Source organism: Ceratotherium simum, chromosome 16 (genome assembly GCF_057802395.1).
Source record: "Ceratotherium simum simum isolate JZ-2026a chromosome 16, ASM5780239v1, whole genome shotgun sequence".
Taxonomy (NCBI): Eukaryota; Metazoa; Chordata; class Mammalia; order Perissodactyla; family Rhinocerotidae; genus Ceratotherium; species Ceratotherium simum.
Window position 1 is genome coordinate 39,225,097 of NC_141915.1, and position 18,459 is coordinate 39,243,555.

General features: G+C 37.9%; 1 protein-coding gene across 5 annotated transcripts in view; it reads right to left on the minus strand.

Annotated features, from left to right (window-relative positions):
- FBXL20 (F-box and leucine rich repeat protein 20) overlaps positions 1-18,459 on the minus strand; it is a 115,221-nt gene that overhangs the window by 83,190 nt on the left and 13,572 nt on the right. Inside the window, exon 1 of one of the 5 annotated variants that reach the window (XM_087441087.1) lies at positions 11,438-12,039. The exons of the other annotated variants lie outside the window; for them this stretch is intronic. Within the exon in view, the coding sequence (XP_087297213.1) occupies positions 11,438-11,515 (78 nt within the window). The 5' untranslated portion in view covers positions 11,516-12,039. Of the gene's footprint in view, positions 1-11,437; positions 12,040-18,459 lie in introns of those variants that run through there. 5 annotated transcript variants of the gene reach the window in all.

Sequence of the window (18,459 nt, forward strand, 5' to 3'; positions counted from 1 at the left end):
TTTCTTTTGCCGTTATGAAATGAAAGGAAAGAATTGAAAATTCAAAGTAGCAATATAATTACATGTCTTTTTCTCTCCTCCTCCTCCATTTCCCCCAGCCCCACCCCACCTATATACACACAAAAGAACTAAGAGGTAGATAATGCAAGGCAATGATGGGATCTGACTCAGGACTAGCAAGCATTTAACTGAATCTCATATTCCAAAATGCCACAGAGGTTGGTAAATCAAGGGAAAGTAGAGTTTGATTTCCTCATGTACAAATTCTGGTCAATGTGCCAGAAAGTGAAAACTGGCAGAATCTGTGGAATTTTCCAAGACATATGTCAGATAGTAATTTTACAATTCACTCACAGACACATATTTTAAATCATCTTACTGCTACGGAAATATTTCCAAAGCAATAGTATTTTAATATAGCCATGCTACTTATTTGTAGAAAAAGCATTCCCTTGTTTTAGATATTATAAGAGACAAAGTACACAGTACCCTAGCTATCCTAACTGCATGCCAGATATCATATTTTGGATTTAAAAGGAACCAAAAGAAACAATATGTTAAATTAGAATAAAGACTGTTTGGAGGGAAGAAATAACTTCGTAAGAAAGTCATTAAGGGAAAGTGATACTAAGTTAATAGATCAAGGAAATCTATTAGTCTTCTTAGGCCAGGATATGAACAACACAGTGGTGCTATTATGAACAAGATAGCTAAACAAAGGACGCATGATATAGCTAGGTATTTGGCTGGTATTAATTAATTGATAAATATCTAGAAAGAAGTGTCTATAATATGCCATATAACTGAACTGAATTTTCCCATAAAGAGTCAACCAAGACAAAAGGACTTTAGAAAAATAGAGTCCACTCTCTCTACACCCTATCAAATCTTCTAGGAGGTTCTTCTGATATTTGCCTCTATTTTTCTAAATGTGCTTGATTTATCAAATCTAGATATTATCTACTGACATCCTGCAATGGAATATAACCACTTAGCTTTGATCTCTAACCCCACCCTCCACACCCTATGTAATTGTATCACAGCACAGAGTCAGTGTGAATGTAGGATTGGACAGATACTCATTCAGTGCTGAGACAATTAGAACAAAGGACTATGCACTCCTCCTTACAAATTAATGACTACCTCATGTTTTTCTACTTTCTACATATTTTTAACTTTTCCTCAAATGCCCTAACATCTGTCACATGTCTGTCAATATTTTCCACATGTTCAAACACAGCAGACACTGTTTTTTCTAGGAGGCAAACCTTCCCAGAACCCTTTGTTCTTTCTTCTGCTTCATTCTGTTGGGGGATTCTCTAGACCGGCAACCCAGCTATCATCCTTGGGCTCTCCCTTGGCTCTTCTCTTTGATGGAATTCTGCTTTTTGGACCCAATTTCTTCTCCCTTGCTATTTAAGGGCGCATCCCCTACTAACTTATGAAAAAAAGGCTCATGAGATCTGAAATTTTGGAGTCACTTGCATGGCTAAAAATATCTTTATTCTAGACTCACATTTGACTGATAATTTGGCTGGGAATAAAATTTGAAGTTGGAAATCCTTTCCACTGAAGATATCTGAAGACAAGGCTTGATGCATTTCTATCTTCTTATGTTACTGCTGTGATGTGTAATACCATTCGGATTGGTCCTTTGAATGTAATCTCTAGTTACTCCTTCTGGAAGCTTCTAGTATAGTCTCTACAAGTCCCAGTTTACTGAAATTTCATGATCAAGCCTCTTGGTCTGTGTCTTTTTTATTTTGCAAATCTATGATTCAATTTGGAAAATACTTTGGAAATTTTTTTGGTATCATTTCTCACTATTTTCTATATCCTTTCATTTTTGAATTTCTGTTAGTAAAATACTGGACCTCCTGGTTTATCTTTAATTTTTAAAATTATTTTTCTCATATTTCCTTCATTTAATTGTTTTGTTCTAATTCCTAGGAAACTGCTTCAACTTAACTTCCAATCTTTCCACGAATTTTTTTGGGGGATGGGGGGATTATATTTTTTATTTCCAAGAGTTATTTCTTATTTGTTGAAAGATTTTCAAAATAGCATCCTGTTCTTTTGAAGATGTAACATTTCATTTCTGGGAGATTAATACACGTTCTTCCTCTCCACCCAACCTTCAGGTTTTCCCCCCTGTTCTCTGCCTTGTCTCTTTTATTTTGTTTGTTTGGTTGTTTGGCCTCTCATTTTGGAGGCTTTCCTGAACTATCTGGTTATCCTTAGCTGTCTATTCCTATTTATGGCATTAAAAAGCTAAATGGAAGCTGTGATTTCACAGACCCACCATTCTGTATGCAGATTTTCATTTAGTTCCTTGCTCCATACCGCTATTCTCTTCATGCATCTGATGTTCCTGGATGCAGAACCCTCAGCTTCCATTTTCTTGGAGAAAAAATCTCCAGTTTCCTAGAGAGGGAAGAAGTAGTTGGCATAGGATTCAACCACTTCATATAAGACTTTCAACCATTACCTATTTTTTTAATTGATGTTTTAATAGTTTATAACATTGTGAAATTTTTGGTTGTACATTTTTGTTTGTCCATCACCAGATGTGTCTCCCTTCACTGCTTGTGTCCACTTCCTACCCCCATCGCCCCTGGTAACCACAATACAGTTTTCTCTGTCCATGTGTTGGTTTATATTCCACATATGAGTGAGATCACACAGTGTTTGTCTTTCTCTTTCTGGGGATTTCGCTTAACAAAATACCCTCCAGGTCCATGAGTGTTGTTGCAAATGGCACAATTTTGTCTTTTTTTATGGCTCAGTAGTATTCCATTGTATATATATACCACATCTTCTTGATCCAGTCATCAGTCGAGGGACACTTGGGTTGCTTCCACTTCTTGGCTATAGTGAATAATGCTACAATGAACATAGGGGTGCATAAGCCTCTTTGGATTGTTGATTTCCGGTTCCTTGGATAGATTCCCAGTAGTGGGATAGCTGGATCATAGGGTATTTCTATTTTTAATTCTTTGAGGAATCTCCATACCGTTTTCCATAGAGGCTGCACCAGTTTGCATTCCCACCAGCTGTGTATGAGGGTTCCTGTTTCTCCATATCTTCTCCAACATTTGTTGTTTTTTGTCTTGGTGATTATAGCCATTCTAACGGGCGTGAGGTGATATCTTAGTGTTGTTTTGATTTGTATTTCCCTGATGATTAGTGATGTTGAACATCTTTTCATGTGCCTATTGGCCATCTGTATGTCTTCTTTGGAGAAGTGTCTGTTCATTTCCTCTGCCCATTTTTTGATCGGGTTGTTTGTGTTTTTGTTGTTCAGCTGTGTGAGTTCTTTATATACTGTGGAGATTAACCGCTTGTCAGATATATGTTTTGCAACTATTTTCTCCCAGCTGGTGGGTTGTCTGTTCATCTTGATTCTGGTTTCATTTGTCTTGCAGAAGCTCTTTAATCTGATGAAGTCCCACTTGTTTATTTTTTCTTTAGTTTCCCTAGTCTGGGTAGGCATGTCATCCAAAAAGATTCTTTTATGACCAATGTCAAGTAGTGTGTTGCCTATATATTCTTCTATGAGTTTTATAGTTTCAGGTCTCATCTTCAGGTCTTTGATCCATTTTGAGTTAATTTTTGTGAATGGCAATAGCAGATGGTCCATTTTCATTCTTTTGCATGTGGCTGTCCAGTTTTCACACCACCATTTATTGAAGAGACTTTCCTTTCTCCATTGTATGTTCTTAGCTCCTTTGTCGAAAATTAGCTGTCCATATATGTGTGGTTTTATTTCTGGGCTTTCAATTCTGTTCCATTGATCTGTGTGTCTGTTTTTGTACCAGTACCATGCTGTTTTGATTACTACTGCTTTGTAGTATGTTTTGAAGTCAGGGATTGTGATGCCTCCAGCTTTGTTCTTTTTTCTTAGGATTGCTTTAGCTATTCGGGGTCTTTTGTTGCCCCATATGAATTTTAGTATTCTTTCTTCTATTTCCGTGAAGAATGTCATTGGGATTCTGATTGGGATTGCATTGAATCTGTAGATTGCTTTAGGTACAACCATTACCTACTTTTTTTTTTTTTTTTGTGAGGAAGATCAGCCCTGAGCTAACATCCATGCTAATCCTCCTCTTTTTGCTGAGGAAGACCGGCTCTGAGCTAACATCTATTGCCAATCCTCCTCCTTTTTTTTTTTTCCTCAAAGCCCCAGCAGATAGTTGTATGTTATAGTTGCACATCCTTCTAGTTGCTGTATGTGGGATGCGGCCTCATCATGGCCGGAGAAGCGGTGCGTCGGTGCGCGCCCTGGATCCGAACCTGGGCGGCCAGCAGTGGAGCATGCGCACTCAACCGCTAAGCCACGGGGCCGGCCCAACCATTACCTACTTTTAATCTCAAGCCTTATCCCTGTCTTTTCAGAGAGTTTTTGCTACCAAGCGTTGAGTCTTTTTGGAGATTTGTTGGGTAAACTTGCTTGCTTGCCTCTCCAGACAACACAGGGTGTCCCTTTCTCCACTTGGCTAAATCACTTAACACTCTTCCATCTAAAAATGGCTGAAATTTCTCATCTCTCGTCGTTTCTTTCTTCCACTCATTTTTTGTCCCTGTGGTCTTAGGCCTCTTTTTTCCCTTTACTATAATTTTAGTGCTATTTGAAAAGGAAAGGAAATAGATGAATTGAGTCAAACCCATGTTTAACCAAAATTCTCATGCACTAGTTTTAGATATCTTGGATAAAATCATACTTACTAAATTTGTGCAAACCATAAAATTCATTAGGATGAAGAATACCTTGGATAACAGAATCGGGATTTAACATGATTTCAAAAGGATAGTATCAAGAGGAAACTGAACAGGGATAAATCTTTCATTTAGATTAAGCAATTATGGGTTATATGAATACAAAACAAAAACTTCGAAGCTATTTAGAAAAATTTATCATTTTTCTTTCTCTCTCTCTCTTTTTTTTGGTGAGGAAGATTAGCCCTGAGCTCACATCTGTTGCCAATCCTCCTCTTTTTGCTGAGGAAGATGGGCACTGAGCTAACATCTGTGCCCATCTTCCTCCATTTTATGCGGGACGCCTGTCACAGCATGGCTTGATAAGCGATGATAAGGTCCACGCCCGGGATCTGAACCTGCGAACCCCAGGCTGCCACTGAAACAGAGCGCACGAACTTAACCACTACGCCACCGGGCCAGCCCCTACCATTTTTCTCAAGACAGTTCTAGAACCTCTCAGTATCCTGAAATCCATATTCTAAATAGCTTAAATTAGAAGTTCTAAATTTAAATAGCTTAAATAAATTTGTAAAACTGTGAGCATTACTGGTCAGCCAGCCTTCCCAATATCAGGGATGCTATGGAGTAGATTCTTTCATTGAGAAGGCGCTTGAACTAGATGACATTAAGTTTGCTAACACTAAAAAAACCAATAAAAATAAAGAAACCAAGAGACATAGAGGGTTATTATATAACAATAAAGGGGTCAATTCATCAAGAAGATTTAACAATTGTAAACATCTATGCATCCAACATCAGAGCACTTAAATACATAAAGCAAATACTAACAAAACTAAAAGGAGAAATAAACAGCAATACAATAATAGCATGGGATTTTAATACCCTACTCAACAATGGATAGAACTTCCAGACAGAGAATCAATAGGGAAACAGAAGATTTGAACACTACAGACCAAATGGACCTAACAAACATATACATAATATTCCATTCTGCAGCAGCAGAATACTCATTCTTCTCAAGCACACACAGAACATTCTCCAGGACAGAACGTATGTTAGGCCACAAAACAAATCTCAACAAAATCAATAAGATAGAAATTATATCACATCAAGTATCTTTCCTGATCACAATGGTAGTCCGATGCATGTTTTCCAACACCATCAAGCAGTTCTTCAATCCTTAACAGACACTGACTGATGCCCTAGAAATTTAACTCAATTCTGTCACTATCTACCAGGAGATAGCATCATATCCCACAAGTTAAGGGCTCAGTCCCAAGAGACTGCCCCCAGTTCAGATGCCAATTGCAAGCCCAGGTTGATACCTGTGCTTCTTACCAATTGGCTATAAACTGGGTGGTTCCCACAATCCCCTCCTCAGGTTCAATTAATTTGCGTGAGCAGTTCACGGAACTCAGAAACATTAACTTATATTTGCCAGTTTATTTATAAAGGATACAGATGAACAGCCAGATGAAGAGGTACACAGGGTGAGGTGTGGAAGGGTTCTGAGCACAGGAGCTTCTGTCCTCTTAAGAACTGGGGTGGACTACCCTCCTGGTGTGTGGATGCCACCAACATGGAAGATCTCTGAACCTCGTCCTTTTGGGTTTTTATGGAAGTCACGCCTTCATTACATAGGCGTGACTGATTAAATCACTGGCCACTGGTGACTGGTTCAACCTCCAGCCCCTCTCTCCTCCCCAGAAGTGGCAGCAGGGGACAGGGGAGATGATGGGGGACTGAAAGTTCCAACCCTCTAGTCATGGTTAGTTCCCCTGGCAACCAGCATCCAACCTTAGGTTACCTAGAGACTTTCCAAAAGTCACCTTATTAACATAAACTCAGGTGTGGTTCAAAGGGGCTTGTTATGAATAACAAGACACCATTTCACCTTTATGGGTCTGAACTGAGGACAAAACACCAAATATTATAACAAAAGATGTTCCAATTGCTCTTACCGCTTAGGAAATTCCAAGGGTTTTGGGAGTTGTCAGCCAGGAATCATGGACAAAGACCAAACTATGTATTTATTATAAACCATAATATCACAGGTATGAAACTAGAAACCAGGAACAAGAGAGAAATTGGAAAATTCACAAATACATGCAAATTAAACAACCATACTACTAAACGACCAATAGAGCAAAGAAATCAGAAGAGAAATCAAAAAAATCTTGAGACAAACAAAAATGGAAACATATATCAAAACTTATGGGATGCAGCAAAAGCAGGTCTAAGGAGAAAGTTTGTAGCTATAAATGCCTACATTAAGAAAAAAGGAAGATCTCAAATAAATAATCAAACATTACACCTCAAGAAACTAGAAAAAAGAACAGGGGCCAGCCTCATGGTGTAGTGGTTAAGTTCGCAGGCTCTGCTTTGGCGGTCTGGGGTTCTCAGGTTTGGATCCCGAGGGTGGACCTACGCACAGCACATCAGGCCATGCTGTGGCAGTGTCCCACAGACAAAATAGAGGAAGATGGTATGGTACAAATGTTAGCTCAGGGCTAGTCTTCCTCAGCAAAAAGAAGATGATTGGCAATGGATGTTAGCTCAGGGCCAATCTTCCTCACCAAAAAATTAAAAAAAAAAAAAAGAAGAGCAAAATAAGTCCAAAGTTAGCAGAAGGAAATAATAAAGATTAGAACAGAAATAAATGAAATAGAGAATGGAAACCAACAGAAAAGATTAATGAAACTAAGAGCTGGTTCTTTGAAAAGATAAAATTGACAAACCTATAGCTAGACTAATAAAGGAAAAAAGAGAACTAAAATAAAATTATAAATGAAAGAGGAGATATTACAACTGATACCACAGAAATACAAAGGATCATAAGAGACTACTATAAACAATCTCCCAAATAAGGCAACTGCTTAAGATGTAGCCAATCAAATAATTTGTTTACTTTTATTCTGCATCTTATCTTTAAAAACTTTGCCCTTAGCTCCTATCAGTGGAGCACTTCTAAAACATCCGCTGGGGCCAGCCCCATGCCTTAGCGGTTAAGTGCTTGTGCTCCACTACTGACGGCCCAGGTTTGGATCCTGGGTGCGCACCAACGCACAGCTTCTCCGGCCATGCTGAGGCCGTGTCCCACATACAGCAACTAGAAAGATGTGCAACTATGACATAACAATTATCTACTGGGGCTGTGGGGGGGGCGGGAAGGAGGAGGACTGGCAATAGATGTTAGCTCAGAGCCGGTCTTCCTCAGCAAAAAAAAAAAAAAAGAGGAAGATTAGCATGGATGTTAGCTCAGGGCTGATCTTCCTCACACACAAAAAAATCTGCTGGTCTAGTGCTGTGCAATTTGAATCTATGTTTGCTCAAATAAACTCTTTAAAATCTTAATGTGCATCGGTTTATCTTTTAACACTTCTAAGACGGAATTATGAATAAGTAGAAAATCTGAACAGAGCAATAACGAGCAAGGAAATTGAATCAGTAAAGAAAAATCTCCCTTGGGCCGGCCCCGTGGCTTAGCCGGTAAGCGCGCGTGCTCCACTGCTGGCGGCCCAGGTTCGGATCCGGGGCGCGCACCGACACACCGCTTGTCTGGCCATGCTGAGGCCGTGTCCCACATACAGCAACTAGAAGGATGTGCAGCTATGACATACAACTATCTACTGGGGCTTTGGGGGAAAAATAAATAAATAAAATTATAAAAAATAAAATAAAAATAAAGTATTTAAAAAAAAAAAAGAAAAACCTCCCAACAAAGAAAAGCCCAAGACTAGATGGTTTCACTGGTAAATTCTACGATGCATTTAAGGAAAAATTAATGTCAATCCTTCTCAAACTCTTCCCAAAAAACTGAAGAGGAGAAAACACTCCCAAACTCATTTTACAAAGCTAGCATTACCCTGATACCAAAGCCAGATAAGGAAACTATAAGAAAACAATAGGCCAATATCTCTGATGAATACAGATACAAAAATTCGGGCCGGCCCAGTGGCTTAGCAGTTGAGTGCACACACTCCACTACTGGTGGCCCGGGTTCGGATCCCGGGCGCGCACCAACGCACCGCTTCTCCAGCCATGCTGAGGCGGTGTCCCACATAAAGCAACTAGAAGGATGTGCAACTATGACATACAACTGTCTACTGGGGCTTTGGGGGAAAAAAAAAGGAGGAGGATTGGCAATAGATGTTAGCTCAGGGCTGATCTTCCTCACACACACAAAAAAAAGATACAAAAATTCTTAACAAATAATAGCAAACCAAATTCAACAGCACATTAAAAGAATCATACACCATGATCAAGTGGGATTTATCCCTGGGATGCAAAGATGATTCAACACACACAAATCAATCAAAGTGATACACCACATTAACAGAATGAAAGATAAAAATATGATCATCTCAATAGATACAGAAAAAATCATTTAACATCCTTTCATGATAAAAATTGTCAACAAATTGGATATAGAAGGAATGTACCTCAACACAATAAAGGTCATATGTGACAAGCCCACAGCTAATATCACACTCAACAGTGAAAAGTCAAAAGATTTTCCTTCAATATCAGAAACAAGACAAGGGTGCCCACTCTCACCACTCCTATTCAACATAGTACTGGAAGTCCTAAACACAGTAATCAGACAAGAAAAAGAAATAAAAGGCATCCAAATCAGAAGGAAGAAGTAAAAGTGTCTCTGTGCATGACATGATCTTAGATACAGAAAATCTTTAAAACTCCACCAAAAAACTGTTTGAACTAATAAACAAATTCATTAACGTTGCAGATTATAAAATAAACAGAAAAAATCAGATGCATTTCCATACACTAACAACAAACTAGTTGAAAAATAAAGAAAACAATCCCACTTACAATAGCACCAAAAATAATAAAATACTGGCTGCCGGCCCAGTGGCATAGCGGTTAAGCTTGCTTGCTCTGCTTCGGCAGCCCAAGGTTTGCTGGTTCAGACCCTGGGTGCACACCTACGCACCGCTCATCAAGCCATGCTGAGGCAGTGTTCCACACAGAGCAACTAGAAGGGTGTACAACTATGACATACAACTATCTACTGGGGCTTTGGGGAAGAAAAAAAAGGAAAAAAGGAGGAAGATTGGCAACAGATGTTAGCTCAGGGCCAATCTTCCTCAAAATAAATAAATAAATAAAAATAAATAAATAAAATGCTTAGCAATAAATTTAACCAAGAAGGTAAAAGATCAGCAAAATAAAAACTATAAGACATTGATGAAAAAAACTAAAGAAGACACAAATGGAAAGACATCCCATGTTCATGGGTCAGAAGAATTAATATTGTTAAAATGCCCATACTACCCAAAGTGATCTACAGATTCAACACAATCTCTACCAAAATTCCAATGGCATTTTTCATAGAAATAGAAAAAATAATCTTAAAATTCATATGGAACAACAAAAAACCCCAAATAGCCAAAGCAATGTTGAGGAAGAAGAAAAAGCTGGAGGCATCACACTTTCTGATTTGAAACTATATTACAAAGTTATAGTAGTCAAAACCACGTGGTACCGGCATAAAAACAGACACATACACCAATGGAGTAGAATCAAAAGCCCAAAAATAAACCCATGCATAGACAGTCAACTAATCTTCGAAAAGGGAGCCAAGAATACTTGACGGGGAAAGGACAGTCTCCTCAATAAATAGTGTTGGGAAAACTGGATATTCACATGCAAAAGAATGTGAATATCCTCTACGAATGTGAATAAACCTCTATCTTACATTGCTCACAAAAATTAACTCAAAATGGATTAAAGACTCAAATAAATGTAAGACCTGAAACTGTAAAACTCCTAAAAGAAAACATAGTGAAAATGCTCCTTGACATTGCTCTCGGGAATGATTTTTAGGGTATGACACCAAAAGTACAGGCAAGGAAAGCAAAAATCAACAAGTGAGACTATATCAAACTAATCTACACAGCAAAAGAAATGATCAACAAAATGAAAAGGCAACCTATGTAATGGAAGAAAATATTTGCAAACCATATATCTGATAAGGGGTTAATATCCAAAATATAAGGAACTCATATAACAACAGCAAAAAAACAGGCAATCCGACTAAAAAACGGGCAAAGGATCTGACTAAACATTTTTCCAAAGAAGATATATAAATGGCAGGTACATAAAAAGGTGTTCAATATCACGGAAATGCAAATCAAAACCACAATGAGATATCACCTCACCCCTGTTAGAATGGCTATTATCAAAAAGACAGGAGAAGATAAGTGTTGTTGAGGATGTGGAGAAAAGGGAATCCTTGTGCGCTGTTGGTGGGACTGTAAATTGGTGCAGCCACTATCCAAAACAGTATGCAGGTTCCTCAAAAACATAAAAATAAAACTACCATATAATCCGGCACTCCCACTTCTGGGTATATATCCAAAGGAAATGAAATTACTATCTCAAAGAGATATCTGCACCTGCAGGTTCACTGCAGCAGTATTTACAATAGCCAAGACATGGAAACAACCTAAGTGTCTGTCAACAGATGAATGGATAAAGAAAATGTGGTATGTATGCGTGTGTGTATATATAAAATGGAAGAACAAGGAATTCTGAAATCCCACCTCTCCATAAAAGTAACCAAAAAACGGGCAAAATAATTTTTTTCTGAACTTTGGAAATTAACCAAAGACTTGCAATAACCCAAAGAGTGTATATTCAAGAAAAAAGGCTGAATCTCAGTAAGAACAGAGAGTTTTGTGGCATTTTAACTTACCCCAATCCCCAGATCAGCAGTAGCCTTGAAAATAACAGCTTGCATTGCTGGTAACTGAGGAACCAGAACAGATCTCATTTTCAAAGTGTTGTAATTATTTGTCTTGACCTGCCTTGTCACTCCCTGAAAGACCAGCTCAAAAGGCTTGTCTTTATTTTGCCCTACTCAAAAGGGGCCTAGTGCTAAAGAAACTATCCCACTTTGTCCAAAACATTTACAGTCAAATGTTTTAGTCACTGCTGCCTGAGGGGCAGAAAACCAGTTGGGGCAAACGATAGACTAATCAAAGAGCTTGGCAGAAAAGGACCAGAGAATGAGATGCCCATAAGGGCATTGAAAAGCTCCAATATATTCCTGGGAATCTAGAAGGCCACACGCATGCCCAGGGTTGTGCACACGCTCAGGAAAGACCTGAGAAGGCTCTAAGCTGTCACCTCTGGCTGATCTTGAGGCTCTGCAGAAGCAGGAAGTGAAGGCTAAGCCATAATTGTAAACTGCCTGGCTGTGTGTTGAAGACATGCCCTAACATGTACAAAGAGCCCCTCAGCAAAGACTGAGAGAATTTTTGGTTCCAGGCATTTAAGGAAATCTCTGTACATTCATTAGCTGACTACAAAGCTAATGGAACAGAGATTTCAGTAGCCAGACACGACAAAGAATATACTTTACAGAATTAGTTTGGAAAAGACACTTAACAAACACTACTACTACAATAAACAGCATGAACAAACCCAGGAGGGGGCAGAATGTGATTTCTAGAATTGCCACATTTTATTTTATCTTATTTTTTTGTGAGGAGATCAGCCCTGTGCTAACATCTGCCAATCCGCCTCTTTTCTTTTTTTTTTTTTTTTTTTGCCGAGGAAGACTGGCCCTGGGCTAACATCCGTGCCCATCTTCCTCCACTTTATATGGGATGCCGCCACAGCATGGCTTGCCAAGCAGTGTGTAGGTGCGCACCCGGGATCCGAACCAGCAAACCCCGGGTCGCCCCAGCGGAGCGCGCGCACTTAACCGCTTGCGCACCAGGCCGGCCCCTAGAGTTGCCACATTTTAATATTCAAAATGTCTAGTTTTCAACAAAAAAATTACAAAGTATGTAAAGAAATTATTTGCAAACCATATACAAGGGTCTAGTATCCAAAATAAAGAACTCTTACAACTCAACAATAAAAACAGAAATAACTCACTTTAAAAATGTGTAAATAATGTGAATAGACATTTCTCCAAAGAAGATGTACAAATGGTCAAAAAGCACCTGAAAAGATGTTCAACATCATCAGCCATTAGGGAAATACAAAACAAAACTACAATGAGACATCACCTCACACCCACTAGGATGTTATAACAAAAAAAGGGGGCCAGAGGTGGGGGAGGGGAGAGAACAACTGATAGCAAGGATATGGAGAAGTTTGAACCATTGTATGTTGCTGATGAGAATGTAAAACAGTGCAACTGCTGTGGAAAAGAGTTCAGCAGTTCCTGAAAATGTTAAATATAGAATTACCACATAACCCAGCAATTCCACTCCTAACTACATACCAAAAAGAATTGAAAATAGGTTTCAAACACATACTTGTTCATAAGAATATTCATAACAGTACTATTCACAATAGCCAAAATGTGGAAACAACCCAAATATCTGTTAATGAATGAACGGATAAACAAAATGTGGTATATCCATACAGTGGATTATTCAGCCATAAGAAAGAATGAAGTACTGATACATGCTTCAACATGGATGAACCTTGGAAACATCATGCTAAGTAAAGAAGCCAGTCAAAAGATCACATACTGTATGATTCCATTCATATGAAAGCCCAGAAAAGACGAATCTGCAGAGACAGAAAGTAAATCAGTGGTTGCTTAGAACAAGAGGGTGGTGGGGTAAAGGGGATAATAGATAAAGGGTACAAGTTTATTTCTGAAGTCTAGAAAATGTTCCAGAATAGACTGTGGTGATAGTTTGCATATAACTGTGAATATACTAAAAGCCACTAAATTATACACTATAAACTTCTTTGTAATGTGAATTACATCTCAATAAAAAATATAATTTAAAAATGTGTACTCAAAGAGTTCTTTGAAGAAGAAAGACAACAATAAACTCACAGTGGACTTCTCTTCAGTAACAACAGAGTTCAGAAGACAACGGAGAAGTATCTTTAGAGTGCTGCAGGAAAATAACTACAACTGAAAACCTTGTACCCTAGCTGACCACAGCTGACCCCAGCAATGAGGGGAAAAAAGATGTTTCCATATATAGAGAAATTAGGTGAATTCACCACCCACAGGTCCACAGTAAAAGAACTTTTAAAAAGGATCTACTTTCAGAAGAACCAGGTATTTCTGCTTCTGCTTACCAGAGTGACGGACCAGACTATTCTCACGAACCCTCCAAATAAGGACCACTAGAAAGTTGAGTGAAATATTTAAAATAATGACTATAATAATCGTAGACTTCTATAAAGCATGGAAGAGCAAAAAATAGTATAAAGAACTACCAGTCCAGGGGCTGGCCTCATGGCTTAGCGGTTAAGAGCGCACGCTCTGCTGCTGGCAGCCCAGGTTCGGATCCCAGGCGCTCACCAACGCACCGCTTCTCCGGCCGTGCTGAGGCCACGTCCCACATACAGCAACTAGAAGGACGTGCAATTATGACATACAACTATCTACTGGGGCTTTGGGGGAAAAATAAATAAATAAATATAATTAAAAAAAAAAAAAAAAAAAGAACTACCAGTCCAAAATCTAGAATGTGAGAACCCAAAGAAATAAGCTCAGTACTAAAGAATAAAACAACTTTATATCAATATTATTAGATAAAATTTAATTCAAGGACAACATCATTAAGAGTCAAAGAGGGATATTTTTTATAGATATAGAAACAATTCACCAAGAAAAGTTTAACATTCTTTAAAGTTTATATATCTAACAACAGAGCTTCAAAATATATGAAGCGAAAATTGCACTATAAGAAGAAAGAAACAAAGTTAGACATGGCCTAAGAAGAACTTTAACATTCTTCTTAAAGAAAACAAAAGACAAAAGTGGCAAAAAGTTAATAAAGACCTAGAGGATTTGAATAATACACATAACAAGCTTGATCTAAGAGATATGTGTAATGAACTGAGTCAAATAATAATAACTTAAACTTACTGAAGGCATATTGTGCACTCTTTCAACAACCCTAGATGGAAGGATTCTATTCTTATCTCCATTTCATAAATAAGAAAACAGAGGTGCAGAGATTAAATATATTCTAAGGTCACACAGCTTTAAATAGTGTTCTCAGCCAAAATGTGAACTGATGAAAAAATTAGTTCTGCCATAATTAAACAGTGTACTGTATACCAGTAATTAGAAAACGATAAAATCTTAAGAAAATAATGGATCCTTAATGTTTTATTGGACAAACACTATGATCCCTTTCAAAAGTGTCATCATCCCTTTTGAAGTTTTCTAAGTTTAAATAGCCTTTTTAAAATTTTGTAAGAAACCAATACAAGGTCTACCCTCCCCTCTCTTGCTAAACATCACTAGGTTTTTCCTCCTCCATCTAAGAGTCTTTTTTGTTTCCTCTACTTAACGGTCCTGAGGCCTTCCTCCTCTGTTGATCCATTATATTACATACTGAAATATTAAAAGAAAAACCATAATTTTGACATGTTCAGAAAAGAGGTTATTCTGGTCTCCAGCCTCTGAATGGTAAGCACTTTTCTTCTTCCTTCCTGCAATTCAGTCCTTTTAAAAGGCAGTCTCATTTTAAAATTTTGTGTCTGTGATCTTTTTCTCCACATCAAACCCAAGCATTCAATAAACAGAAAATCCTACTTTGTTCCAACACATAAAATATTTACAAAAAATGATAATATACTTGGCCACAAAGAAAATTTTAAAAATCTGTTATCATACAAGCCACTAATATCACATACAATACAATAAAATCAGAAATGAACAATAAAATAATCCCTTAAGATCAATATGCCAGAAAATTTCAAATACAGACAGGAAATAGCAGAGCTGAGATTTGAACCCACGCATTCTGGTTCCACAGTTGTGCTTCAAACACTAAAGTCCCTCTAATTATTATACTCCAAGTCAGTGTTTCCCAAAGTGTGGTACTCTCTTAGGCATAACCCTCATATTTCTCATAAATGCAAATTCACGAGCCCAGGTGATTTATCAGCTTTCCAGGTGCTTGTTATGTAAAACTGAAGTTTGAAAACCACCACTCTAAATCATGGATGTTAATCCTAGAAGAATCTTTGCTTTGGACTCTTTATAATGTGAGATAAAGAACACTTTATTGTTTAAGCCACTAAAAAGGTTTTCTATTACTTGTAGCTGAGAGCATCCAAACTGGATACAAAAATGAATATACACAAATCAATACACAAACTTTATAGCTTTCTAATGACTGTAAATTCTATCAGCTCTACTTTTAAAATATATCCAGAATCCAATTCCTTCTTACACTTCCACCACAATTATCTTCAAAGTAACGTTACCGCCCAAAGTGGGGTACATCTGCCCACTGCAAGACATGCCAATAGTCAAGTGGCAAGGAGGCAGGAGAGAAAGGACTTTTTAGTACAGGTTGCTAGCAAGGGGGAAGATGGCCCACTCATGGCCGAAAGAACCACCTTACAAAACAAAGATTATAGGCCAGTTATATAGGGGGCAGGTCTCCACATGGGGGAGGCATCTGGTCTCAGGGTGGGGCATCCATCTGATCTCCAGGTGGAGGCAGATATCTTGTCTTAGTTCCTGACAGTCGTTTGTTTTATTGGATATGCATGCGAGACCGGAGCAACGCCCTATACCCTGATCTTTTAGCTGTGCTTGATGATGGCTATCAGCATAGACTCTCTGCCCAGGGGTCATCACATTCCTAAGGAACTCAAAGGAACTAAGTTATCGACTTATTGCAGCTGAGAGGGGCCATAAAATCCATAGAGGATGTCAGCTAATCAGAGATCATTCAAAGTTACAATATTATTTCTTTTCTATAATATGGCTTCCCTTACGTTAACCTTGTATTGAGCTGGTATCAGTAACACTATTACTTTTCCGGATTACTGCAAGAACCTTGAACACCAGTTATATACTACATCTCCACAAAGCAATCTCCACAAAGCAAGGGTGATCCTTTCAAAACATGAATTTTACCATTTTCCTCTTCAGCTCAAAAACCCTTATGGCTTCCTTTGTCAGAATAAAATTCAGAGATTAAAATGGCCACCAAGATCATTCTCGATCTGCTCCGCTCTCCATCCGCTCCCCTCCATTCTCACCCATAACTCTCTGACCTCCTCCTTACCACTGTTACCCAACCTCACCATGTTCACTGTTCCTAGAATACATCAAGCACACTCCCACCTTCATTTGTGCATTCCTTTGCCTGTAATGGTTTTTCCTTGCTGCCTTATTTCTTTAAGTCTACTCAAATGTTAACCTTAACAGTGAGGTCCTCCTTAACCATTCTGTATAAAATATAAACCATTCCCAGCTCCCTTCCTCTTTTTCCTGCCCTTCATTTTTATCCATAGCACTTATCAGCATCAGATATATTATGTAATTACTTTTTTAGCTGTTCATGTCAATCTCCCTTCATTAAATTTTAAACTCCATTAGGGTAGGATTTTGTGTTTTGTCCACTTTCATACCCTCAGCGTCTATAACAATAACAGGCATGTAGAAAGTACTCAACAAACATTTGCTGAGTGAATTAATGATTAGAAAATTGTAACAGAAAAAAAAGCCTATTTGTAATAACATTAAAAATTATAAAGTATGTAGAAATAAAACTAACAAAAACTGTGTAAGATCTTAAACGAAGAAACCGATAAAAATCTGCTGATAAAAGTTGAATAGGGTGGTGAACATGCTGTAATCTACATAGAAATTGAAATATAATGATGTACACCTGAAATTTATGTTATAAACCAATGTTACCTCAATAAAAATAAATAAAAAAAAAAAGGAAAAAAGTTGAATAAATACACATATCATGTTCATGAATAAGAAGGAAAATATTAAAGAGACATCAATTCCCCCAAATTAATGTATAAAGCCAATTAATTAAAATTGTAGTACTGACAATAAAAAAATAGATGGAAGAAACAGAACACAGTTCAAAAAAAGACCTCTGAATTCATTTAAATAGTTTTATGATAGAAATGGCATTTCAAAACCAGTGGGGAGAAGATGGAATAAATTGTGTTAGAACAACTGTCTATCAATATGGAGAGAAGTTCAGTTAGAACTCTACCTCAAGGTAGATTAAATAAATTAAATAAATTAAATAAACTCCAGGTAGATTAAAAACTTAGATGTTAAAAAAAGTTTAATGTAACAAAACAACTATAAAAATACTAGAATAAAATACAAAAGAATATAATCTTGAGATAGGGGACACTTTTTTGTGTGTGTATGAGGAGGAGTGGCCCTGAGCTAACATCCGATGCCAATCCTCCCCTCTTTTTTCTTGAGGAAGATTGGCCCTGGGCTAACATCTGTGCCCATCTTCCTCTACTTTATACGGGACGCCGCCCCAGCATGGCTTAACAAGCGGTATGTCGGTGCGTGCCCAGGATCCGAACCTGAGAACTCCGGGCCGCCGAAGCAGAGCACGCGCACTTAACCACTGCACCAGCAGGCCAGCCCCGAGACTTGTTTTTTATAAACACAAAAAGCAAACATAAAGTTAAGAGACAAACCCACTCAATGAACATCTTTGCAAATATACAGGTAGACAAAGGGTTAGTATCCAATATAAAGAATGCCTAAGGGGGATTAAAAAAAAAAGACAAAACACAATTTTTAAAACTTGACAAAGGATAAAATAGGCAATTTATGGAAGAAATATAAATGATCAATAAAACATGAGGACTAAAACAGGAAGACACTCAACTTCGGTAGTAATGAGGGAAATACAAAATAAAACAATTTTTCATCTATCATTGAAAAATCTTAAAGTTGGGAAACATCACATGTTGGTGAAGATGTGGCAAAACTCA